The sequence below is a fragment of the Camellia sinensis genome, chromosome 13 (assembly GCF_055761805.1).
Source record: "Camellia sinensis isolate YWXY chromosome 13, ASM5576180v1, whole genome shotgun sequence".
Taxonomy (NCBI): domain Eukaryota; kingdom Viridiplantae; phylum Streptophyta; class Magnoliopsida; order Ericales; family Theaceae; genus Camellia; species Camellia sinensis.
In genome coordinates, this window is record NC_138973.1 from 6,929,209 (window position 1) to 6,955,733 (window position 26,525).

The 26,525-nt window shown below is 36.0% G+C and overlaps 3 protein-coding genes across 5 annotated transcripts; all 3 read left to right on the forward strand.

Moving 5' to 3' along the window:
* The first annotated feature begins 2,165 nt into the window (after positions 1-2,165).
* MGD1 (monogalactosyl diacylglycerol synthase 1) lies at positions 2,166-8,215 on the forward strand. 3 transcript variants are annotated; one of them, XM_082901345.1, is made up of 9 exons: positions 2,166-2,628; positions 2,700-3,126; positions 3,231-3,403; positions 4,612-4,773; positions 4,853-4,994; positions 6,192-6,416; positions 7,033-7,095; positions 7,180-7,254; positions 7,916-8,215. In XM_082901345.1, the coding sequence occupies exons 2-9, from the start codon at positions 3,043-3,045 to the stop codon at positions 8,147-8,149; spliced, it is 1,158 nt and encodes a 385-aa protein (XP_082757471.1). In that variant the 5' UTR covers positions 2,166-2,628; positions 2,700-3,042; the 3' UTR covers positions 8,150-8,215. The 3 variants fall into 3 exon arrangements, with proteins under 3 accessions (XP_082757471.1, XP_028052149.1, XP_028052150.1); XM_028196348.2 differs by having other exon boundaries at positions 2,176-3,126; XM_028196349.2 differs by lacking the exon at positions 7,033-7,095 and having other exon boundaries at positions 2,176-3,126.
* A 2,137-nt stretch (positions 8,216-10,352) lies between these two features.
* Positions 10,353-20,307, forward strand: LOC114256641 (thiamine-repressible mitochondrial transport protein THI74-like). Its single transcript, XM_082901346.1, has 9 exons — positions 10,353-10,614; positions 11,735-12,092; positions 17,581-17,618; positions 18,331-18,545; positions 18,716-18,786; positions 18,881-18,982; positions 19,186-19,303; positions 19,845-19,980; positions 20,081-20,307. The coding sequence occupies exons 1-9, from the start codon at positions 10,534-10,536 to the stop codon at positions 20,168-20,170; spliced, it is 1,209 nt and encodes a 402-aa protein (XP_082757472.1). The 5' UTR covers positions 10,353-10,533; the 3' UTR covers positions 20,171-20,307.
* Positions 20,308-22,078: 1,771 nt separating this feature from the next.
* Positions 22,079-26,245, forward strand: LOC114256678 (uncharacterized). The gene is made up of 6 exons (XM_028196347.2): positions 22,079-22,448; positions 22,540-22,596; positions 23,584-23,737; positions 24,787-24,884; positions 24,982-25,047; positions 25,812-26,245. Exons 1-6 carry the CDS (start codon positions 22,323-22,325, stop codon positions 25,848-25,850), a joined length of 540 nt encoding a protein of 179 aa, XP_028052148.2. The 5' UTR covers positions 22,079-22,322; the 3' UTR covers positions 25,851-26,245.
* Positions 26,246-26,525: the final 280 nt, after the last annotated feature.

A 26,525-nucleotide genomic window follows, 5' to 3' on the forward strand; every position in this document is an offset into this window, starting at 1 on the left:
GAGGGTGAATAAGTCAAGCTTCAACTAAATTTAATTCAATAATGTTAGAAATATTGATAATTGTATTAACTAGAGGGGTTGTTTAGGGTGTCCTAAATAAGTGCACTTTTTATCTTTTTGGACTAAAAAATTGAGGAAAAAAATATGGATGTTTGGGTTAACTTTTTGACTTTTTATGAAAAAAAATGTATTAAAAAATTATATAAATTAGTGTGTAGGAGAAAATTATGATTGGGAGTTGTGCAACCGTAATTTTTTACTTTTTGTGAATAGTGATAACTTTTTAACTTTTTGATTAACTTTTTGACCTTTTGACTTTTTTGAAACTTGACCTTAATTAGCATTTAAAAAAAAAATGCTAGTGTTCTTAGCAATTTAATTGCATGAAATGATTAATTAAAGTCAATTATAACCATTTCCTTATCAATTAATAATAAATTAATCCAATATGAATGCTAACCATAACAATACCAAAAACAAATCCACTAAATCAAAACAGTTACAAGTTTAATTAAATTTTAGTGTAAATTACAAATACACCTCCTGAGATTTGCTTAAAATACAGATTGTCCTATGTGGTTTAAAAAATTACAAATATCCCCTTGTTAGAATTTTTTATTTAACAAAATTAACTAAAATAATAAAATTCATAATTGCTCTCCTATATAATAATAAAATTACCTAAATTATTAACTGAAACATATTTCTAACATCATTAAAAACTATTAATTGACTTGATGATTTATTAATAAAAGGGGCGATTTGTTACTAAATTAGAAACCTGAGGGAGTGGAATGTAATTTTCAAAATTATAGGAAGCGATTCATATTTAATTAACAGTGATGCTACGTAGCTTGAAACCCCTCCCCCGAACCAAAAACGACGCCGTTTTTGGTTCGCTTTTTTTTTTTTTTTTTTTTTTTTTTTTTTTTTTTGCAGATCAGAACCAGGAAGAAGAAGAAGGAAGAGGGAGGAGGAGGAAGAGAGACTGGAGAGGGCATAATATTCGGGGGAGGAGGAGGCGGAGGCGGAGACGGCGGTTGGAGCTGGAGCTGCTGCGACGAGCTGGCGGTGAGGCGACAACGGCAGGCGGGCGAGACTCGCAGCCCTCTTCTTCCTTCTTCTTCTCTCTTTCTCTCCCTCTCCCTCTCCCTCTCCCTCTCCCTCTCCCTCTTCCCCATGCGTTTCAGTTTCAGACTGAAAATGGAGGAAAAAAAAGAAAAAAAAAAAAAAACCTAATGCCCAAAACGACGTTGTTTTGGACATTATGAGGATTCAGGGGAGGAAAGTCTCGAGCTACCAAACATTATTCTTTAATTAAACCTCATAAGTATATTTATAATTTACCCTAAATTTTATAATGCATCACGAGTCTCTTCATGTTTAATCTCCACTCTAAAGTGGCATTGATGGTGTCAACCTCCATTAGCAAATTATTTTTAAAAAAAACATCTTTTGAGAAACAGTTTTTAAGTTATTTTTAAAATTCTCAAAAGTTACTTATGAATTAAAAGATGAAAACAAGCAATATTATTAAACTTTTCATTTTTTTTTTAAAATCAAAACATGAGAAGTGAAAACTTAAAAAATAAGAACATTACCAAACGTGTCCTAAATGTCCTAACCATGCCGACATCCTTTTAATGTTCCAAATGAGGGGCCCAATATTAAAAACGTGAGGCATAATTGAGCCCACACCACAGTGAGCCCTTTTCACAGGTTTAAAAACCCCCCGGACCATTTTTTATTTTTTTTTAAAATAAACACAAAACACCTGAATTAATTCTCAATTCCAACCATTTTCAATTCAGCTTGCAAAAATTCAATTTAATTGAAGTGTTTTACAACTATACGCTCACATTAAATTCAAATGAAACTGGAATGGAAATTCATACCATATAGACAATACATTTTTTCTCCAATTTAAATCAAATATTCATAATTTTTTTTAAAAAAATTATATACATTATTTATAAAAAAAGATGTTCATTATGTTTGAATTTGCTAATTCATATCCATCTTATTAGACAAATTCAGATTTCAAGACAAACAAACATTGATCAAGCTCGAGCTGAGCCCATACAAACCCTAAACTCAACCGAACCTAGCTCCAAACCTAAAAAAAATAATAATAACAATAAAATATTTAAAAAAAAAAAAAAAAAAAAACCGCCTGTGACCTAACTACCATTCACAAGGAGTGTATGAGTGATGAATCCACCGTTACAACTTGTTTCTGTCCTGTATTTTGTTGGAAGGTGGCCTGCTTTCTTTGGGTTTTCTTTCTTGGTTTTCTTGGTTTGGTTCGGTTGTGCATTCGAGGGGTATATCTGCCTCAAATCCATCGAATATTATTTCTCCACTAAATCCTCTCTTTGTGGCTGCAAACCCTTCTCCAAATTTTCTCCTTTTTGTCTGTTTGCCAAGCTGTTCTTCCCCACCTCCCTCTCTCTCTCTCTCTACAAACCCCAAGCCTCTCAATCTGACTTTTTTTCTTTTCTTCCTTGTTTCTTTTGCTACAGAGAGAATATCCATTTGGGTTTTCCCGATAATGACCTGAATGGATTGATTATTGATTGAGTGTCTTATCGCCTCTGCAACCCATAAACAACCATGCAACATTCAAGTGTGAGTACTCAACAACCTGGTAATGTGTTTAGTTTTGTATCCAAATTGAGTCACTTTGCGTTTGATTCTAGGTTTGACAGCCTGATTTCTGATGGGTACTCTTCAATTTCGCCTAATTACTTGTACTTTGATGGAATTGGAGGTTGGGTTGGTGAGAAGAAACCCAAGTCTAACAAGGTTGTGGCTTCACTGAGTTTGAGTAGTAGAAGTGCTTCTAGTATTCGAAAACTTATCAATGAGTTCAATAGGGTTGTCAAGTTTCATTGTGAGAAAATCCCAATTGGTTTCGCCTCTATTAGGGTTGGTTCGGGTGATGCTAATGGGTTGAGAGAAGATGGATGTGGTGTTTTGGAGGATGAAGGAATACACTTGAATGGTGTCGAATCGGGTAGTCCTAAAAAAGTTTTAATTTTGATGAGTGACACTGGTGGTGGTCACCGGGCTTCTGCTGAAGCCATTAAGGCCGCATTCAACGAAGAATATGGTGATGAATATCAGGTCAGTTTTGATTGCTTGGTTTTCATAATTTAGTAAAATGTTTAGTGGGTATGTGTTAATTTATTGGTTGATCATGTTCTATGTGTTAAGAGTGTGTGTTGCAGGTGTTTGTTACTGATTTATGGACAGATCATACCCCTTGGCCATTTAACCAATTGCCTAGGAGTTACAACTTCTTGGTGAAACATGGGACTTTGTGGAAAATGACTTATTATGCCTCAGCTCCACGCGTGGTGCACCAATCCAATTTTGCTGCAACGTCAACATTTATAGCTCGGTGAGATGATTTGTTTGAAAATTCATGTAAAGTATTTATTTTAGTTTATTTGTCTTCTGAAACAAGCCATTGTGTGCTACTGTTCTACAATATAATCTGGTTATTAGTCCTCCAGTGAATTTCTATGCCAGAGATTGGTCTATGGTCCATCTTGGACAAAACATATGATTTTGGAAACTAAATTAAGTTTCTAGAGGCGTATGCTGTAAATGTTTTCATAATCCTGTTTTAAAGGCTGTGACATGAATGCAATACAGTTTTTTACAGTTTAATCAAAGTCTGCTATATTAATTCGCTCAAGTCTTCAGCTTCAACTATGGAATTTGCTCATGTGACTCAAGTAAGCTGAACAAAATACACTTTCTTAAATTTGGAATGAAATTGTCAGACACAAATTGACATAGAAGTCATGAGACTATTTTTCTTCACAGAATATCTTCATCTAGTAGTGCAAGGAGGATTTACTTCAATCTATCCCCTCCATACAAATGGCCAATTTCTTAAAAATATGATCGTGTTGCAATACCCTTAGGTAATTGATTTTGAATCAGACCTGTGTGGCTTATATTATATCTTTGGTCTACTTATTTTGAATCCCTAGATTCCAAGGTAGTGTCTTGTAGTTCTATTTTGCATTTTCACTAATTGTTATCCCCATCAATCAATGCTACTTCATAAAGCATAAAGCAATAAACCTCACAGGGAAAAAATTGATATCAATTCATTGATAACCAGAAAAGAGACTTAAAGCTGACTCTTGATGTAAGCCATTTGTAAGGGAAAGCACTTTTGTCTTACGAACTTCCTAGATTGCCTCTGATTTGAATTGAGTTGCTTGATATTTTAAATTCTTGTTGACTTAGAAATTAGCCAAATGAAGTCTCTCTCTCTCTCTCTCTCTCTCTATATATATATATATATATATATTATGTCTTTTGCCTAGTAAAAGATTATTCAAGACTTTTTCTATTCATTTTGAGATTCTCTTTTCTTGTTTATTGGCATCGAATGGTTTATAGTTCATGTGTTTGCTGTCTTTTATTTATAATTTGGTCACTTATCTTTTTGTTCTTCCCCAAATCCCTTGAAATAAATGCAACTTCTAGAAAATTAAAATTGTTCATTTTAATTTCATTTGTAGTAAGGCAGATATTCTGGATGCATTGATTGTTATTCAAATCTAATTTTGTTATCCTGTATTTTTGCAGAGAGGTGGCCAAAGGTTTGATGAAGTACCAGCCAGATATAATTATCAGTGTGCATCCTCTGATGCAGCATGTTCCACTTCGTATTTTGAGGGCAAAGGGTCTTTTGAAGAAGATTGTGTTCACCACCGTAATTACAGATTTAAGCACTTGCCATCCAACATGGTATTTTCTGCACTCATTGTTTCCTGAATGCACTGTTCTTTGTGTAGTTTTGATTTTGTATGCCTTTACTCCTGTTTAGGTTTCATAAGCTTGTGACAAGATGCTATTGTCCCACAGAAGAGGTAGCAAAAAGGGCATTGAAAGCTGGACTTCAGCCCTTTCAAGTTAAGGTTTTTGGCCTTCCTGTGCGACCATCCTTTGTTAAACCTGTTCGCCCAAAGGTTGGTTGAGTTTGTAACCAATTATTTTTTTGAAACTTTGATGACTATTTGACGCGTATGCTTTGTTGTAACATAGTGTTTCATTAGGAAAATTGTGCCTTTTGAGCGAATCATTTGTGTACTCTGTAGGAAAGATCATGCAAATTGTCTACTAGAATATCATAAGCGAAAATGTTCATATAACTAATCCATTGTATTGTTGCTAGTAAATGATTTGGGTGGATCACATTAATTATTTTGAAGATTTATGAAGTTAAGTTGTGTCCTCGATTGCTTTGTGATTTTGAAGCTAGGTGTATATGAATTTGTGGCATAGACACTATATGGACAAGGTGAGGACGTGGCAGTATATAAGTATAATTCTTATATACACACATAAAACATAAGTAAACAACTTACATATACACTTCGATAGTAAGAGTGTCATAATGTGGAAGATGAATCTTGACATGTTCATTTGATTGTTTTATTCATACGTAAAAAACTTATACGTACTTTGATAGTGACAATTTATTTAATTTTTATGTACATTGGGTCAAGCCCAAAAAAGGCCTTCATGGTGGCATGATCCAGGTAGGAAACCTGATTAGGTAAGATAAGACAATTTGACGAAGTATAAAATCCCACTTTATAAGGGATAGTGTATGATTATGATAAATATACGTTGTATCATTGTGGCTATATGAACACAAACATTTTCTCTCAAAGGACTCCCTCCATCTCTCCTTTCCTCTCCCTCCCATTCAAGAGAGAGAATTAGCCTATACAGTCTGCATTGTGGAAAAGTTGGGTTACACTCATCATTTGTAGTATAACTCCATCGTGAGGGTTATTTGAAAATCAATCTTGTTCAAGAAAGACGTTTGGAGTGTGTGAAGTAGTCTGTCATATACAATTCGCCGGTTTATTTTGTTATAAGTGCCAAAAGGTTTGCCCAAATTCATGCTTGCTTCCACTTGGTTAACATTCTATATTGGTGTCAGAGCCGACATAAGGTGTTTTTGTGCTCTAATGTCTTGATTAATCTCTGGAACGCGTTTTAAATCATAATTAGATTTTCTTTTTATAAATAGGTGATTTATATCCTTGGACATGCTATGAGGACACTCTCCTTGTTTGAAATGATAATTAACCTAAATTGCTTTGCATGCTTGTTATCATGTTTTAGTTTCACTAAGTTCAATCTTATATAAATAGGATGAATTGAGGAGAGAACTGGGGATGGATGAGGATCTTCCTGCAGTGTTGTTGATGGGTGGTGGGGAAGGAATGGGTCCTATTGAGGCTACAGCACGGGCGCTTGGAAACACATTATATGATGAGAATGCTGGGGAACCAATAGGTCAGGTCCTCGTAATATGTGGCCGCAATCAAAAGCTCACCAACAGATTGCTTTCTATTGATTGGAAAATTCCTGTCCAGGTATTAACATCCCATTGGAACTTCAAATTACCGCTTTGCTCATACTCTGGCCTTCTAAAATTTATTAGGGTTAATTATATACATGTTGAAAATTTATACGAAACTTTCATACAAATTGATTTGACCATTCACTTTAAAACAAAACATTCTTGGACATGAGTTTTATTTACAAAAATGGCATTGCTTCATGATTCTTGTAGTGTTTTTTTGTATGATTATTCTGCAGGAATAGAGTTTTCCATTTATTAAATGTTGTTTAAGGAGTTAAATTGTCTTGTGATGATTAGTCACTATTTTCATTCCAGTGGACTGGTGATTTTTTTTACGTATAATCTTCATTTCCTCTACAATCACAAAATCACGTACCCTCCCCCCCTCTCTCTCTCTCTCTCTCTCCAAGATGCTTGCCTTCCCTCTCTAAAGTTCAATTTGAGTATAGTCTTCAAATAATTCTTAAACTCCTGCAATTGTGCTGTGAACGTGTACATAATGGATGCGCATCTATTAACTTACAGTATGGTCCAGATATAATACGGATAAGGTGTGTGTTTTTAATTACTGTAATATGTATATATATATTGCCATGACTTATAATAGAAGATGCTTGTAACCTTAGATAAAGGGGTTTGTTACCAAAATGGAGGAATGCATGGGAGCTTGTGATTGCATTATTACGAAGGTAAATCTCTCGTGGCTTTGATTGCGGTTGTAATAACCACCATTAACCATTTGATATTTATTTATTCATTGACTTTTATTATAGGCTGGTCCAGGGACTATTGCAGAAGCTATGATCCGAGGACTCCCCATAATTCTCAATGATTACATTGCTGGGCAGGTAATTCTTAATTTTTAACTTTCATTGTTCCTTATAATAAATAAACATGAAGTTAAAAAAATAAATAAATAACAGCTTATATTCTTATGTCCTTGCAAACGTAAGCACACGGCCTTCAATAGTCAAACGTTCATGAAAGTTAATTTCTCGCCATTGGATAGTATTAGAAGTGTGCTTTCTAGATTCAGGAAACTATGCTTAGAAACAAGAGCAACTCAAACACCTAATTAAAAGGTGACACATGGGTGGGACTAGAGTTGTGCAAAAAACACCCAACCCACCCAAACAACGCCAATCGGCCCCACTCCACACTGTTTGAGAGTGTTGGCAGAGCAGGTTAGGCGGATCTAAATATGATTTACAGCGACTTGGTTGATGTGTGGTTCATAATTTTACAAACTGCCTCAGCCAAATCAACCTCCCCAACTATTGTGCACTCATCTACAATCAATACTCGGACCCTATGTTACATGGATTCTTCAAAATATATCAAATACCCGTGTCAGACACCCAACACTTAGACAAGGGTATGGGATATATGTCTGATACAAGTTTGATGGATCCAACATCTATAAAATTACTTAAGCTTTTGGGTTCAAAGTTACAAAAGCTATGGTGCTCTTCTAAACGTCAATTTTTCTGTTTCTGTTTCATGTTACAGGAAGCTGGAAACGTGCCATACGTGGTGGAAAATGGATTTGGTAAATTCTCAAAGTCGCCAAAAGAGATAGCGAATATTGTTGCTCAATGGTTCGGGCCAAGAGGTGACGAACTGAAGGCCATGTCGCAAAATGCACTGAGGCTGGCAAGGCCAGATGCTGTATTTAAGATTGTCCATGATCTTCATGAATTGGTCAGACAGAAAAGCTTTGTACCCCAATTTTGTTCAACCTAGCTCAAATTTTCAAACACATTTTTGGTTCACAGTTTTCCAATATAATATAACATAATTGTTGGTTAATATGCATGTTTCTTCTCTGCCCTTTCATTCAATTGCTCTTTTCGCGTTTTAATTGATTTAAATGAATTTTGAGCTGTTGGCATGCCATATCACTTTCTCCAACATGAAAGTTTCATGACCATTGTCATTTAGACAGTTTATGATCTTCTTTAGTAGTTTGACACCTCCAAATTAGAACTCTAAAAGGAGGTTACTTTGTTTGCTTATTGTGTGCATACTAGCTAGCCGTTTCGGTGTCCCAACTTAAAAAGATAAATATTTGGCATATAAGATTTTTGGACTTGTAACTGTTTAACTGCTGGATTGATTGAACTTGAGATGATAAATTCTAATCAACCTCACTTTCTATGATTTATTAATCTCAAATATTTCTTAAAAGATCAATTCAAACATTTGTTAATCGGCTTAAATTTATTTTATTATTAAATTTTATTAATGGCACAAATTTAAATAATTATTAAAAAGGAAAAAATGACGGGAAAAAATTATAAACAAGTAAAACACTTATTTGTGTTACAAATTTGTACCAAACTAGTTTTGTTTATACTTGTCAAAAAACGTTATTAAGTAAATTTTTGTTATCTCAATATATATTTTACATGTTTCAAAATATTTGTACATATTTTAAAATAATTTTAACACATTTCAATTTTTTTTTTTTTTTTTTAACATATTTTCTAATATTGATAATAATCCTTAGGCTATTTTTAGCAATTTTCAAATTCAATTTCAACCGAAGTGAAGCACAATCCCTCGACATTTTATCAATTTCATACTCTTTAAAATTCTACTTAGATTGGTTGAGAATAAAAAGACATTTAAAAAGTGAATATATATATATATATGTGTTTGTAAAAAGAAAAAAAAAATTACATTTCATATAGTTTTACACAGTTTTTTTCCTTTCTTTTTTTAAATCGTTCAATCAACCATAGCTTTATATTATCTTTGGTTAAGAGATTTGGAGAGAGATTTAGAAATGAAAAGGAAAAAAGTGTGTGACACTAATGATGTGTTTGGTTGGGGGATTTGGGGAGGGATTTGGAAAGGAAAAGGGAAAAAATGTGTGAAATTATGTGAAATATATACATATTTTATTCACATTTCACTTACCTTTTCCATTTCTCTTTCCAAATCCCTCCCCAAATCCCCCAACCAAACACAGCATAAGTGAAATATAGGTATATTTTATTCTCATTTCACTTATCTTCTCTTTCTCTTTTTAAATCTCTTCTCAAATCTTTCCATCAAATATTACATTAGTGAGTCTCATGCACATCATAATAGTAATTAGAAAATTTTATTTTATCAGTTTTTAACAGATTAACTAATTGTGTTTTATTGTATAAAATTGATGCCAAATATAATTTTTAAGTATGTTAAAGTCCGATCAAATTATTATTATTATTTTTTTTTTATACGTATTCTTCGGTAATGATTTTGGACAACGACGAAGTGATATGTTGAGAGACACGAACATGAGAGTCACAAGGAGCAAGCTTCCTGAAGAAAAGGCAATGGAGGTGCAAATACGGGCAATTATTTAATAATTTCGTAGCATGTTTGATTGGAAGGATTAGAGTATGGAATTGGGATTATTAATTCGTGAGTTCAATTATCCTAGGTTTGTTACGATATTTTGTTTACGATATTTTGTTTTAAGATTATTAATCCAATAAATAATTAATCAAATAAATTTGTAAGATTATTAGTAATAGGGTAGGGGTGGGATTGTGAATACCACACTAATTTGATAAGATTATTAATACCTCACTATTAATCTTGTGAAATCAAACATAGCCTCAAAGTATAAATATGTGATATTTTATAATATTATAATTGATAATGAAGATATGTAAGTGAGGTATTATATTAAGAGATTAGAGTACATAAAAAATATATTAAATGATGTTTGATTAAGAAATACACATACTCCGAAAATATTTAATAATTTCCTGCAAATACGTCATAAAACCCGAACTCCCTGCTCCTGCCACGTTATCCTAGAATTGAATGAACCGTTATGTTATTATGCCGACACCTCTCTTTCTCTCTATCTCTCTCTCCTCTTTTCTGTCTCTCATCAAAGTGTGCTTGCTGCCGAGACCGACCTCTCGGACAAATGTGCAACGCACTGTAAAGTAGAAACAATAATAATGAGCTAAGCCGTTTCTTTCACACACCTATTTGTTCATTTCTTGGAATCGGTGGACAATAGACAAGTGATCATGCAGATTTCTTAAGAGAAAATTTTCATTATTCCATTCAGATTGTGTGTTTATAACGATATTGGAGAGTGTTTGGTGGTGTTTTGGGAAATGGGTTGGAGGTGCAAGGCTGGGTTAGCTTTGATTGGGATTGTTGTTCTCATATGGGTCACCTCTGCTGAGGTTACTCAGGTTTGAATTTCCTCCTCTCTCTCTCTCTCTGATTGTATGTGTTTGTGAACAATTTATTTTGCTGTTTTGTTGCTGTTGGATGGTTTGATACAAAGATGAATTGATTTGGCTGTTGGGTTTTCCATGAAATGTTTTGGGGCTTGAAGGTTTTGTTGAGTTGGTTGGGTATGGGGAAGTAGAAAATGAACATTTGAGAGTCTGTCTCCCGCTATTGTCTTTTTTGTTAGGATCAAAGACACCCAGAAACTTATCTCACACACACAGAGAACACAATATTTACGTAGTTCGACCCAATGCCTACATCCACGGACAGAAATGAGAATTATCACTAAAATGGAGTAAAAAATACAAATACAGAGGAGGAGATGAAACTCACTCAACTCACAGCTCTCACTCTCTAATTTCTGATGATCTCTCAAACCCTCCCCTCAGCCTCCATTTATACACTAACAGAATGGTAGATAGAGGGGCTGGCCAGCACATGGCCAGCTTGTGCCAACTCTCTTGTGTGTTGGCTTCACATGGCCAAAGGTTTCCTAACATGGCCAGCTCTTGTGTTGGCTTTGCACATTGCCAACTCCTTCTTCACATGGAGAATCATCCCTCACATGGGTGATGATATCCCACATTTTTTAAGTTGATTAAGATTTTTCAAACCCTTTTTTGCTTCAAAATTGGGTAATACTCTTTTTGATTATATTATGGGCTTTTACGTGTTTGGGAAAATGAATGGTTCGCCCATGTGGGGTGTCAATGGAAAAGAAAATCCGTAACATTTAATTGCGTGCATGCAAGAGATGGTATGAATTATTCATCATAATGGCAGGGTGATGTGCAGGGCCACTCGGGGAGGGGATGCGTGATAGAGATGTGAAAGGTGTGAGATGTAAAAACACAACAAGAAGCCTATGTGGTTGGGGTTAGGGTATTTAACAAGTTTCAAAATTTGTTCAATCTTAGTTCGTTAAATTCTTAAGTTGATCTCAAACGAGTTTTCGTTAAGCCGAGTATTTTATAATTTCATTTTTTATTTTTTAAAGTTTCCATACATCTGAAGGATCTGATGATTATCCATGCTTAATTTATTAAAATTCAAATTAACAGTAGTAATGTCTTGCAGAGAATCTTTAAGGAGTATACACAACCATTTGCATTGACGTATCTGGGGACCTCTCTTATGGTCATCTATCTACCTATAGCAATTTTCAAAGATTGGATTTGCAGCTTGCTGGACAAAAATTTGCTTAAGATCCTTTACAATGATAGCCCTTTCTTGAGCTCTTCAATTGGACTAAATATGCCACTAAGAATCAATGACATGCATTATATTCCAGAAGATGACGTTAAGAAGTTCCTAATTACTGATGTGGACTTTAATCAAGCTGAAGAAGGGCGGTCTTTGACATATAAGAATAAGGAAAATGAGACACAAATGCTTACAGAGAGTTCTGAGCTGAGTTCGTGGGACATTGCCAAATGTAGTTGTTAACATATGAATATCATATATATGAATATAATACTATATATGTCAGTATGTATAGATAGTATTAATATAATATGTATATATAATATACAACGATAGCTTTAGGTTGCTTTGCTTTAGGATTGCTTTCGGTCGCCACTAACTTTCGGCGTCGCTTTTCTTATTTTATTAATTTACATCATCATGATGTCTTGTATCCGAGCTCCTATATTAAGGAGTCTCTATTGTGTTTCTGATATAGAGTTAACATAACAGAAATATTACTCTCTCAACTCTCTCAATTTCTCTTTCATGGTATCAGAGCACAGGTGCTTTTCCTAAGTCTCTGCATCACATATTTTGTTCTGTCACAGATTACTGTGTATCTTGTCCTTACCTAATACACAGATTGGACAATACCACCACCTTCGTCTCTTCACGACGAAGCCAACGCCACCAGATTCATCATCATCTGCCGCCGCACGCGCCTCCACGCGCCGCCAGAACATTAGGCCACGCGCTCACTCGGTTCAAACGCGCTCTACGCGCTGCCGACGCGTTGCCTACACTGCACGGTGCTATTGTGCGCCCCAGCATCATCTGCTAACGTGAGCCGCATGTTTCTGACATCAGCTGACGTCAGCCCTAGCTGCTTCCGTGCGCCGTGTGTCTCTCACCTGCTAACGTGCGCCGCGCCACACTCTGCTAACGTGCGCCGCGCCCTGTGACATCAGCCCTGCATCACCTGTTTGACCAGCTTCGTTGACTTTTCTATTTTCTGCCTTTCTGGTCATATTTTTGGTCAGTTCACTCCTTTTCTGACTAATTTCGACCTTCTGAATTCACTGGTAACCTCAGTTTTTTCAGATTCTACCTCATTTGTACTATTTTTCTCTCATGGATCGCCTGGACTCCACTACTCATCCTATTTCCGCTATTCTTGACGGGACTAATTATGTCCTATGGGCACAAGCTATGTCTGGCTTCCTCAAAGGAAAGAAACTTTGGCGCATCATTACTGGGGATGTGTGCAAACCAGTTCCAGAGACCACAGATTCCACTGCCACGGACTCCACTGCCAAATATATCGACCGACTGGAAGATTGGGATAGTAAAAACTATCAGATCATCACTTGGTTTCGCAATACTTCTATTACATCTATCAGCCTTCAGTTTGGTCGGTTCCAACTTGACTCTGCTTCCTCTCCTGCCAAAGCCATCTGGGATTTTTTACAAGAACGCTATCAGACTACTGGCCTTGCTCACCAATATCAGCTTCTGAGTCATCTTCACGGTATGCGCCAAGAAACCACTCAAACCATTAATGGATTTCTCTCCCAAATGTATTATGCTTGGGATCAGCTTGCTCTTTCTGAACCTCCATGGGACTGTACTAAGGATGCTACCATGTTTACTACTTACCGTGACCAACAGCGCTTGGTTCAGTTTCTCATGGCTCTCACTCCTCGATTTGAGCCAGTACGCGCATCTCTCCTTCATCGAACTCCTTTACCCACTCTTGAGCAAGCAATTTCAGAATTATTGTCCGAGGAAACTAGATTTGGTACTCTCCATCCGCACCCTGTGGACTCTGTTCTTGCCACTCCACAAATTCGGAGCTCTCCCTCCTCACCTTCACCACAGAGGTCCAATGCCTGCAATTACTGTCACAACCGCAATCTTCCATCGACTCATCTTCTGGTTAATTGTCCAGTTCATCTTTGTCGGTTTTGCAACAAGACTGGCCCTGGTCATCTCCAGCAAGATTGCTTCCGCAATCCCGCCCGTGCCTCTCGCAATGGTCCTTCCACCGGGAATTTTTCTCGCAACCACTCTCACCGTTCTGGGACTCCGTTTAAACCAATACCTGCTCAACGCACTGCTGCTGCTGCCTCCGAGGATTTACCTTCCTCTGTTCCTATAGACCCTTCCACCCCAGTCTTCTCTCAAACCGATGTCGCAGCCATGTTTCAACATTTTTTGCAGAATTCCGGTACTCCTCCATCTACTGCTTTATCTGTCACCGCAGGTAACACTTCTTGGTACTTTGACTCCGCTTGTTGTAATCACATGACTTTTGACCCCACTATTTTTACTCCTCTCTCTTCTCCTCCTTCTGTTCCTTCTATCCATACTGCTGATGGGTCTCTTCTGTCTGTAAGTCATGTTGGTTCTGTTTCAACCTCTCACTTATCTTTATCACATGTCTATCTTATGCCTGCTCTTACTTTAAATCTTATTTCCATTAGTCAATTATGTGAGCATGGTCTAACTGTTACCTTTTCCCGTACTGGTTGTTTGGTGCAGGACCCTCGGACGGGGCAAACTCTTGGGATAGGCCGTAAGCATGGACGTCTCTACGAACTCATCCATCTTCATGTTCCAGATTTCTCTCAGATCACAGCTCCTACCACTACTACCACTGCTACCACTGCTCCTCCTTTATCTCCTTTTCAGCTTTGGCATTGTCGTTTAGGCCATCTTTCTGTTGGTCGTTTAAAATCTCTAATTTCCAGTGGTCATTTAGGTCATGTAAGTTCTGATGTTTTAGATTGTGTGTCCTGTCAACTTGCCAAACAACCTGCTTTGTCGTTTAATAAAAGTGACTCTGTTTCTCTTGCACCATTTGATCTCATTCATTCTGATATTTGGGGACCTTCTCCTACTCCTACTATGGGAGGCGCGCGCTATTTTGTTGTTTTTATAGATGATTTTTCCCGTTTTACCTGGTTGTTTCTTATGAAAAATCGCTCTGAGCTCAAACAACTTTATTACAATTTTGCTACAATGGTTAAAACTCAATTTTCTAAAAATATTAAGGTTTTTCGCTCCGACAATGCCATGGAATATAAAGATTTTGATTTTCTTTCCTTTCTTCAGAGTCATGGTACTCAACCTCATCGTTCCTGTCCTGGTACGTCTCAACAAAATGGACGTGCTGAACGGAAACATCGACATATTCTTGACACTACTCGAGCTCTCCTTCTGTCTTCCTCTTGTCCGGAACATTTTTGGGGCGAGGCAGCTCTCACTGCTGCTTACACTATCAATTGTATCCCTACACCTGTCATTCATAATCACACTCCTTATGAGCGTCTGCATGGCACCCGTCCCCCTTACACCAACCTTAGGGTCTTTGGATCTGCCTGTTTTGTTCTTCTCCAACCTCATGAACGTACCAAACTTGAACCACGTTCTCGCCTTTGTTGCTTCTTAGGGTATGGCATTGAACACAAGGGGTATCGTTGTTGGGATCCTCTCTCCCAACGCCTCCGTATCTCTCGTCATGTCATCTTTTGGGAACACAAAATGTTTTCCTCTCTCTCTCTTTTCCGTTTGTCCGTTCCCTCACCCTCTCTGTTTTTTACTGACCCTTCCACGGATCTGTTCTCTGATGACCTTACTCCCTCGCCCTTGCCAGCCTCTCTCGAGTTCTCTGATGAGCTTACTCCACCGCCCCTGCCGGCCTCTCTCGAGCATGCCTTGCCTTCTGGTCTGTCCCATACCCCTGCTCACTCTGATGGTCCTGCTCTTGCTTCCTCGGGATCCTCCCCTCCTGGTGAGTCTCTTCCTCTGGCTCCTCCTGCCTCTACTCGACCACACCGGGTAACTCAACCTTCTACTCGTCTTCGTGACTTTATTGTTGGTTCTACTGCTTTTTCCACTTATGAACCGACCTTCTATCGTGAGGCTCGCTCTAATCCTCTTTGGCAGCAAGCTATGACTGATGAATTGCAGGCTTTAGACAAAACTCACACTTGGGACATTGTTGATCTTCCTCCTGGCAAGACTGCCATTGGTTGCAAATGGGTCTACAAAATCAAAACTTGTTCTGATGGATCTATTGAGCGCTACAAAGCCCGCCTTGTTGCAAAAGGCTTCAACCAAGAATATGGTATTGACTATAAAGAGACATTTGCTCCTGTTGCTCGTCTCACCTCTGTTCGCAGCCTGATTGCAGTTGCTACCTCCCGACACTGGGATCTTTATCAAATGGACGTGAAAAATGCTTTTCTTAATGGTGTTCTTCTTGAGGAGGTCTACATGCAACCTCCCCCTGGGTCTACTTATCCCCCTCATAAAGTCTGCAAACTTCAGCGTGCTCTATATGGTCTCAAACAAGCTCCACGCGCTTGGTTTGCCAAGTTCAGCTCCACTATGCATGACTGTGGTTTCACCTCCAGTTCTTATGATACTGCTCTTTTTATCCGCAACACTACTCAAGGGACTACCTTGCTTCTCCTTTATGTGGATGATATGATTATCACCGGTGACGATCTTGATGGTATTGTATGCCTTAAACAGTTTCTTAGCCGTCATTTCGAGATGAAAGATCTTGGTCCTCTCAGCTATTTCTTGGGTCTTGAAATCTTCCATGATTCCACGGGGTCCTTTCTCTCTCAGGCTAAGTATACCTCTGATCTTCTCACTCGCGCTGGTCTTACGGATTGCAAGACTGCCTCCACTCCCCTGGAGTCCCAGAGTCGTCTTACACCTCTTGATGGCACTCTTCTCTCTGATGCTACCCTATATCGTCAGCTGGTTGGCAGCCTTGTCTATCTCACTGTTACTCGTCCTGATATTGCCTATGCCGTTCACATTGTCAGCCAGTTTATGTCCGCTCCTCGTACCCCTCATTATGCCGCCTTAGTTCGTATCCTTCGTTATCTCAAAGGTACCATGTTTCATGGACTTCATTATTCCGCCCACTCCTCTCTACAGCTTCGTGCCTTTTCCGATGCTGATTGGGCTGGGGATCCTACTGACCGGCGCTCTACTACAGGGTTCTGCTTTTTCTTGGGTGATTCTCTTATTTCTTGGCGCAGCAAGAAACAATCTCTTACTGCTCGCTCCAGTACCGAGGCCGAATATCGTGCTCTTGCTGATACTACTCAAGAACTTCTCTGGCTTCGTTGGCTTCTCACTGACATGGGTGTTTCCCCCTCTGGTGCTACTGCCCTCTTTTGTGACAATCAAAGTGCTCTTCAAATTGCTCACAATGATGTTTTTCATGATCGCACCAAACACATTGAGATTGACTGTCATTTTATTCGTCAACACGTCACTCATGGTACTGTCCATCTCCTTCCAATCTCCTCTGCTGATCAACCTGCTGATATCTTCACCAAAGCCCATTCTCCTGGTCGCTTCGTTGAACTTGTCTCCAAACTCAAGTTGGTTGATGTTTGTCCTCCTTGAGTTTGCGGGGGGCTGTTAACATATGAATATCATATATATGAATATAATACTATATATGTCAGTATGTATAGATAGTATTAATATAATATGTATATATAATATACAACGATAGCTTTAGGTTGCTTTGCTTTAGGATTGCTTTCGGTCGCCACTAACTTTCGGCGTCGCTTTTCTTATTTTATTAATTTACATCATCATGATGTCTTGTATCCGAGCTCCTATATTAAGGAGTCTCTATTGTGTTTCTGATATAGAGTTAACATAACAGAAATATTACTCTCTCAACTCTCTCAATTTCTCTTTCAGTAGTTTTTATCTTGCTCCTATATGGTTTGTAACAGAGGTAACTGTGTTAGATCTTTTAGATTTGATTACATTATAAAGAAATTTCATAATGCAATCTAGGGTACGTAGCCACGATCTGGTGACTGCAAAGAAATTTCTTTGTGAAGTCTATTTTAACAGGAAAGTATTTCAAACCATGCCTTCCTTTCACTAGTGAAAAAGGAATGGTGAAAACATTTCCACGAAAATAACTTATGGCGTGGTGTCTTTCAGAGATGCTTCTAGGTTCTTTCAATTAACAATTTGTAATCATAGGCTTTACATGGCCATGGGAGCAACATAATAACTCGAGCAAAAATTTGTCTTTCCAGAATAGTTTAATCATACCAAATATGATTCTTGTATATCAATTCAATTCCTTATTAGAACTGCATTTCATAGGTGGGAAATCATTTGATTTACTTCTATAGTAAACTTTTCGGGGACTATATGTATTCATGTTCTTGCATGACTAAAATGGTAAACCAGATAAACAAAAATGTCATGTTAGGTCCATCAAATTTCCTTGATGCCCCGATGCGGTATTCTTTTAAAATCCCTGTAGTTTACTTAATGCCAAGGTTGGTATATACTGAAAAGGATTGGTAGGAAATTATTGGGTTTTTTTAGAACCAATTGAAATTATGGTCCTTTTCTTTGTGACTTGGATCCAAATATATATATATATATATATATATTTAATTTTATTGTACTTTTTTGATGCCATGCAGTATTTATCGAACTCCGCATTAGCAAATACCAGCGTTACAAGTACGACTGTCTTCACTTCTACATCAGGGCTTTTCACACTCTTCTTTGGAGCACTTCTTGCTCAGGACTCCATAAATACTGTGAAGATCATATCTGTTTGTATTAGCATGACTGGTGTTGTGATGACTACACTAGGAAAAACTTGGGCCCCTAATGAAGTGCTGAGCGTCTCTGAGTAAGTTTAAAGGCCAATATCTTCGTTTAGATCTGTAAATTATTAAATGTTGGGTGATATTTCACAATTTTGTGTTATACTGTAAGAGATATATTTTTGCTAGAAATCTATTAAGCTTCTATTTGCATTTTTTCCCTTAAAAAAAAATGTATCATTGTTATCTTGTCAAGGAGCACAAAGCATTCCAGCATTGGAGACATTTTTGGTCTTCTCTCAGCAATGTCATATGGCTTATTTACAGGTAGGACATCCCTTTTAAATGTCATTGGTTGCTAGTGTTGATTGATTTTGAAGTCTCTTTCTTAATTTATAAACTACCGGGCCACTTAGTGCAGTGCTGCTCAAGAAATCTGCTGGATTGGAAGGAGACAAGGTTGATGTGCAGAAGTTCTTTGGATACATTGGACTGTTTACTCTTCTTGGACTCTGGTGGCTTGGTAAGATACTAAAAAACTTCATTTTTCCTTGGTTATTGCAAATCATTGTTAGTTTTGAAGCTTTTACATAGCTAAACCAAATCTAACAAAACTGTCCTGTTTCCCAATCAAGTCAGGTCAGTTACATATGAATCTTTTTTCTCCATTAATCTTTAACATAGCTCTCAGCAATTATTTTTACAATGCTACATTATTCCTTGCAGTATGGCCGCTGAATGCTGTGGGGATAGAACCTCAGTTTACGTTTCCACGTTCAACATCCCTAGGTGAATTGGTGATGTTAAATAGCTTTGTGGGGAGTGTTCTCTCAGACTACTTTTGGTATGTATAGCATCCTTCTTGTACGTATGGCATGAATCTTCTGGGATTTATTAGCGTATGAACATAGTATTCCAACGAGAGGGAGTTATCATTTTGAAACATAAGAAAACATTTACTTCAATTAAAATAAATAAATAAAAAAGATTTGGATTCTGAACAAACTGAATTGTATCCAACATTCTTGTGAAAAGATTTCTAAAAGGATTTGAATGATTTCATGTCGGATGTGGTGTAGTGGCCTTGTTTGGTTCAGCATATCTTATTTTTAAAATATGTGCCAAAGTATTTGTTGCACCTTTTGCTCACTGTGTATTAAGCATAAATAGCTTAAATAATTTAAAAAAAAAGAAAGAAAAATTGATTATTGGAAAGCAGGGGAAGGAGCGGTTTTAGCTACTTATTATCAGCTTGCAGCTTACAGTAACTGCGTCAAACAGGCTCTCTCTCTCTCTCTTTGGTCTTTTTTCTTTTTACAGCTTTGTTGTAAACGGGTCCTGTTGGTAATTGAAAAAATATATATTAATTAAGAAGTATCAAACAGGGCCCTTTCTGTAGTTTGGACAACCCCATTAGTGGCAACTCTGGGCATGTCCTTGACAATACCCATTGCAATGGTAGCTGACATGGTGGTGCATGGCCGTCGCTTTTCTGCAATCTACATTCTTGGATGCATTCAGGTAGGGCCTATTTCTGTGCTATTCAGATTCATTTTTAATGGATTCTTTTTCTTAATATTTTTACCCCGGGAACATCTCTAACCAGTCCAATTTGATTCAGGTTTTTGTAGGATTTGTTGTAGCAAACCTTTCTGACAAGCATTCTTGTAAGGAAGTAGTAGAATCAGAAGTGGAAGCTGAAGATAAGTAGACTAATTTGGTGAAGTATTGGCCGCCTTTTGTCGGAGAATAATTTTGGTTGTTTCTTATCAAATTCCAAAGTCTCGAGTATTTCTTTTATTTAAAATCTTTTTTTTTTTTTCATGATCTTGCAATACAATTTACAGGGATTTGGATCTTCTCCATTAGTATTTTCCGGGGCTTTTGAGGCAAGAAGAGAGCAAAAGTGTTGTGGCATTGAGTTGTTTTCGCAATCTTTTGGGTTATTTGGTTGAAATGGAATGCAAGGATCTTCGAAAACAAATTTGAAGACTTGGATTCATTGTGGGAAAGTGTGTCACTTAACATCTTCCATTTCTCCACATTTAAAGGGATTTCGCTCTTTTAAGATTTCTAGAAATTGGAGAGTTGTTTGTAGTGTATAAGTGTTTTTTCTTTGATTTGTTTAGTGATGTGCTTTCTAACCTTGTAGAGGGATTACTTGTTCTCTCTTTGTATCTCTTTTTATATTTTTCAATAAATTTCAATCAATATATTATACATAATGTAATTTTCAAAAAAGATTTTTTCAAAGGCATCCAATATACTATTATGGCTCAAATTTTATTAGGCCATCTCTAATCATGACTAAAATTTTTTCTCAAGCTGAGTAAAATTTTTATTTGATATAAAACACTTTAATAGTAAACATCAATTTTTATTCACATTTTTTAAAATAATTCTCATCATATTTTAATAATGGCAATTTAGTAAATAAATGAAAAAATTATGACCTTTTGGACATTTGAGTCCGTTTTTGAGTTTTCGTTTCTTAAAAATTTGAGTAAAATTTAATTTGATATAAAATTGAATCAACACTGGATTAAGGGTTTTTATTTAAATTTAAGTTTGAATCAATATTTGAGAATAAAATTTAATTTGATATAAGATTGAATAAACCGTGGGTTTAGAGTCTTTACTCAAATTTATGTTTGAATCAACATTTGAGTAAGAATTGAAGATATCTTTACCTAATCAAGACCCTTCATTCTACTCAAACTTTTTTTAGAAGGTTCTACTCAAACTTCCATTAATTCCATTCTATACTTATTGTTTTGGTAAATAGAAAAGTTAGGCATTATAAAAAAAAATTTTATGAAAATGATCATGAAAGATTTATGATCTTTGGATTACCTTAATTAGTGTGTGGTGTTTTATTCTAAATATAATCTAAGGGTTACAAAGATTTCATGATTATTTTCATAAAAGGTTTTTCATGATACCTAACATTGTTGTTTGGTAAATTAAACTAAGTTCTCTTAGGATTTAAAAAAACAAATACATTAAATTCTAAAAGCGTGATGTAATTACATTGAATTTTTGTAAAGTTTTAATTTATATAATATTTTTTATTTATTTTTATCAATAATTCATTAATTGTATAGTAAAAAAATAATATTATTTTATCTTATTTAACATGTATCTATTCATCATTTGGATTACTTTTAAACCTTAATAAAAATAAATTAATATAATTATGTTAAAATGATCAAAGCTTTTCCTACCAATATTTGGAAAACATATCTTTTGGTCCAAATCAATTTTAATTTGGATTGATGCGTGAGCCGACTTGTAAATTATATTTTAATATAGGTAAATTATAAATATATTCTTAAAGTTTTTGAAAATTTTACTTTATTCTTAATATTTTTAATTTTATAATAAATCGTTCTTTTTATTAATAAATTATTAAGTTAATTAATAATTTTTAATAATATTAGAAATATATGTTAATTAATAATTTAAATAATTTTGTTATTATATTGAAAAATAATTATAAATTTTATTTTTTAATTAATTCTATTAAATAAGATTTTTTGACAATTGATATTTATAATTTTTTAAATCATAAGAAATAATTTCTACTTTAATAAAATATCATTTATAATTTTCATATATATATATATATATATATTATTGAGAAAAATACGAAATACATCGTTACGGTGCTGCTGAGAGAGAGAGAGAGAATCAGAGAGCCCTCAAAGATTTGTGTAAGTTGTTTGCCTCGTAATAGCTGAAGAAGATACAGCGATTGATTGGAACAAAACCTAACTTCGATCATCATCCGTAGATCATCATCAACCTGAAAAAGTGAAACAAAGAGAAAAAGATTCATCAAATACTACTTTCAGATATTTTGAATGGATAAAGGGAAAGGAGTGGTAATGAATCGAAGATGGGCTATCGATTTCACTGACAATTCAACTGTTCCTTCATCTCGCGACATCCCTGATCCCCCTGGTTTCTCTCGTGCTCCTCTCGATCAGGTCTCTCTTTCTCTCTCTTTGTTGCATTGTGGGTTTGAATTTTTGTTTTTGTTGTTGTTATAGCTCTTTTGATTTGTTTGATTTGTTGTAGGATGATTCAACGTTGAATCGCCAAAAGAAGGATGCTGAAGCTAATTGGAAATCTCAGGTAATTTCAATTTAACCTCTTTTTTTGTTTTAATAATTAATTTAAATTTAAAACTAGGTTTAGGATGTTGATCTGGGTTTATGAGATTTGGTAAAAGAAGGAAACAATTTTGAATCTTGTGTATGTACGGAAACAAGACTGTGTTATGGAAAAATTTTGTATCTTGTTTTGGTGTGGGTTTTGAAGTGGGGGCAAAATATACAAAGAATGTTGGATTTTTACTAATGTGTTGCTGGGTGTTTTACATGTCTATTTCGCCAATTGAATCCGTTTACTTCTACTTTTGCATTCTAGCATGCCGGACTTGTTGCCAAAGTATTTAATGTATCTTCTTCTAGTGCCCATGTTGGATTCATTTTTATTACCATTTAATTATTCAATATGTTGCTCTATGTTTGTCATGCTTTTTAGAGAAATTTTGTAACTATTTAAAACAAGAGTCGCCCGTGAAACAGTCTGGGCAATCTGGGGTTGCAGTCTGGGAGTCGCCAGTGGGGTCTTGGGTATGGGGGTCGCCAGAGGTGGAGGGTGGGGGCTTGGGTGCTGGCAGGGGTGGGTGTCCAAAGAAAATGGTATAGTTGGGATTATGGTGGGGTTTCAAAGAAGTGGGATATCTAAAAAAAAAAAGGTGGAGGCTATTAGTAGCACTCGGCAAAAGATGGTGCCAAAAAGTAAATTCTGCAACGTTAAGGATACTGTTGGGGACATGGTTTCTGATGGCCTTTTTCTTTTTTCTTTTTCCTAAAGTGGAATATTAATTTTTATTGATTGCAGATGGAGGACAACTAACATTGAAATTGTACTGATGGAATTGAATTAATAGATAACAAATTTGTCTAATTTCTCTGAAATTTTCAGCTCCCTAATTTAATTGGCAGTGGTTTTTTCTTTCTTCTTATACTCAGTTTTGGGTACCATAATTGCTAATTTGCAACTGACTGGTGTTACTTTTTGTTATAAACTTACTATCGCTTTCTGTTTGAGCAGAAAGCATGGGAAATGGCACAAGCCCCTTTCAAGAATTTGCTAATGATGGGCTTCATGATGTGGATGGCTGGAAGTACAGTGCATTTGTTTAGCATTGGTATCACATTTTCAGCTCTTTGGCAACCGATAAGTGCTCTTCAAGGAGTCGGGAAAGGTAAGGCACTAGATATAAATTTTATCTTTTACTTTCATATTCTTTGAACTTCTATGTTTTTGGCAGTGCAGACTTATTTTTCATAAAAAATGATTTTTTTTTTTTTGGTGGGGTAGGTTCATGGGTGAAGGTCGAGGGATGTAAGAAAACTTAAGAGCCCCTTTATGGTTCTCTTCATCTTTTCAGGCCTTTGATGTAAAATGAGATTGGAGTTCATTGATTGATTTTCGTTGTTAAAGAATGAGTGTGAAGGCATTACCTTCATTCCTCTGTATGAGGTGATTATTTATGGGCATAGGTTTGTGCCCTCTTCTATGATGTGCAGTATGCTAAGGACAATGGTTTTGGATTCTTTAGTCAAAGGAGAATCTTCTACATGATGAGGTGGGGGAAGTTGTGTATTCATGGTAGTTGTAATTATTGGCATTACAGGAGGGGGTTCTTGACATATGGACGGTGGATTTTCTTGCCAAGCAAAGAGTGTCTGCATCATAGATGTTTGGGGAACATTTCTATCCTCTTTGATGGGTTTTCTTTGTTTACCTTGTTTGTGTTAGTATTTTTATTGATTCATATTTATTTAATGATTGAAGGACAGTTGTCTTTTTTATGTACTACTTTCTCTTTGCCATAATTTATCTTCATTTCCTGTATTTGAAAGAAAAAAATAAAAAATTTGGTCCAACTGCGTTATGGATTCTAATATTAGATTTTGACTGTTTGATTCCATTCTCCCCTCTTGTTCTTCCGCATTCCTCTTTTTTTCCTTTTATTTATTGTTTGTTTGTTTTTATTTTGCTTGGGAGGTTGGGGACTGTATTTCAAGTAGTGCATTCTAAAAATTCTTCTGTTATATTCAGTAGTTATTATGCACCAAAAGAAATATAGCTGGTTCTATCAATTGCCACTTTGCGTAAATTTATCAGATTAAGCCAGTTGACATGATGACCTGATTAAGTTTTCATGCTTTTCACCTCTGCACTATATTTTTCCTTGTAATGCTGTGGTTTGGTATACTTGATCATGTTAACTGTCAATTATTTCTGCAGTTTTTGCGCCTTACAAGGACAGTAAAGTAGATCTTCTTGCACCCAAACTACTGTTCATCGCCCTCAATTTGGGGGGCTTAGCACTAGGTGTATGGAAGGTCAGATGCATTTTTCCTTTCCTTATTTTGCATATGTAAGAAACTTAAAATCTTTGCATCACATTCTCTTACATTATCAAATGTTTGATGTTGGCAGCTTAACTCATTGGGTCTTCTTCCAACCCACGCATCAGATTGGGTTTCATCCTTATCCCCTGCTCAGGTTCAATCCTTGAATCTAATTGGCATGCTTATTCCATTTTCTAGAATTCTTTCCTGTTTAAAATTAATGCTATTGGAGGATTTTACTCATCAGAATTAGTGGATTAAAAAGCTATGACCTGGGGAATAAATAATTGTAGTAGGACTAGATCAGTTAAAATCGTTAAATACTTATGGTCCCAAACCTCCATTGTTTCATTTTCTCATTTGAATCCTATAAACAGTTATAAGCTTCAATGGGTGTCAAATTTTTTGTGGTGTTATCTGGACTGTTATGACTCAGGAATTTAAATGGTTGCACAACTTGCCTTTGCATTTGATTTCATGTGCATCCCCTTGCTTTTTAAGAAAGCCCACACACTGCTCGCACGCGCACGTCCCTTGCACAGTCATGCTAGTATGACCATCACCAACATTTGAAATCATAATGCCTAGGCTGTGTCTCTGTGTCCAGGAAATAAAGACTTATTGGGAAGGCTGTTATTGATTTTGGCTAAACTATTCTTAAAAATAGTAATAATAGTAGTAATAAGGAAATAGTTAGTATGGTTCTTGTTAGTGAATTCCATAAATGCCCATGAATGTCAGGATGCCTAAAATTCTGTGTTTTTGCTACTTCATGGTGTTTCTTCTAACTTTTAAGGCTACAGTCTAATATATATGCATACATCTTCTTTTAACTTCTAGGGGATGCCTGAGACTTGTATATTTACTACTAATGCTACTTCATTGTGTGATAAAATTCATGAGTTTTCTCATTTTCAGGAGATTGAGTATTCTGGCGGGGGTATGCCTTTGCATTAAGGTGCTTGATCAGTTTGACTCCACATGACGTGAATGTAACGTAGAATTGAAGTTGATGGGGCATGGTTTGCGGCATGGAAGCTTCACTGATGTTATTGGGGCATGGTTTGCTCGTTATGATTTCATGGACCGTAGAACTCTTTATCATTTGGGCATGAAGTAACTTTGTAGTGTCTTCAATGGCCCGTGACTTATCTTTTATTATATTTGTGTTTACACTTCCAGTGAACAGATATTGTCAGCACAAAAACTAGTGTTCTTTGAAACAAGTTGCTTGAAAATTCAAATTAAGATACGGGAAATGTGATAGTTTGGAAACTGTTTTGAAACTGGACAGGAAGTTTGTAATCCACCTTGGAATCTATTGTTGTGGAAGTACTAGAATTATTTATTAACTTGTTTAGAGGTTTTTTTTCAGGTATTTGTGGTATTTGTCTGTTCTTTATGAATCTGATGAGGTTATTCTGCAAGGGGAATGAGTTTTCCTTGAAAATTTGTAATCCATTCATAGGATATCCTAAACTGGGATAGGGCTACATGGGATTACAGATTTGGGGTCCTATAATCCCAGATTTTGTTTTGGCTTGTAATGCCTTGCCTTGGATATCCTGTGAGTGCTCATTTTGGTTGACACTTATACAATGCTTGATAAGCTAACAACATTGCAACAATAAT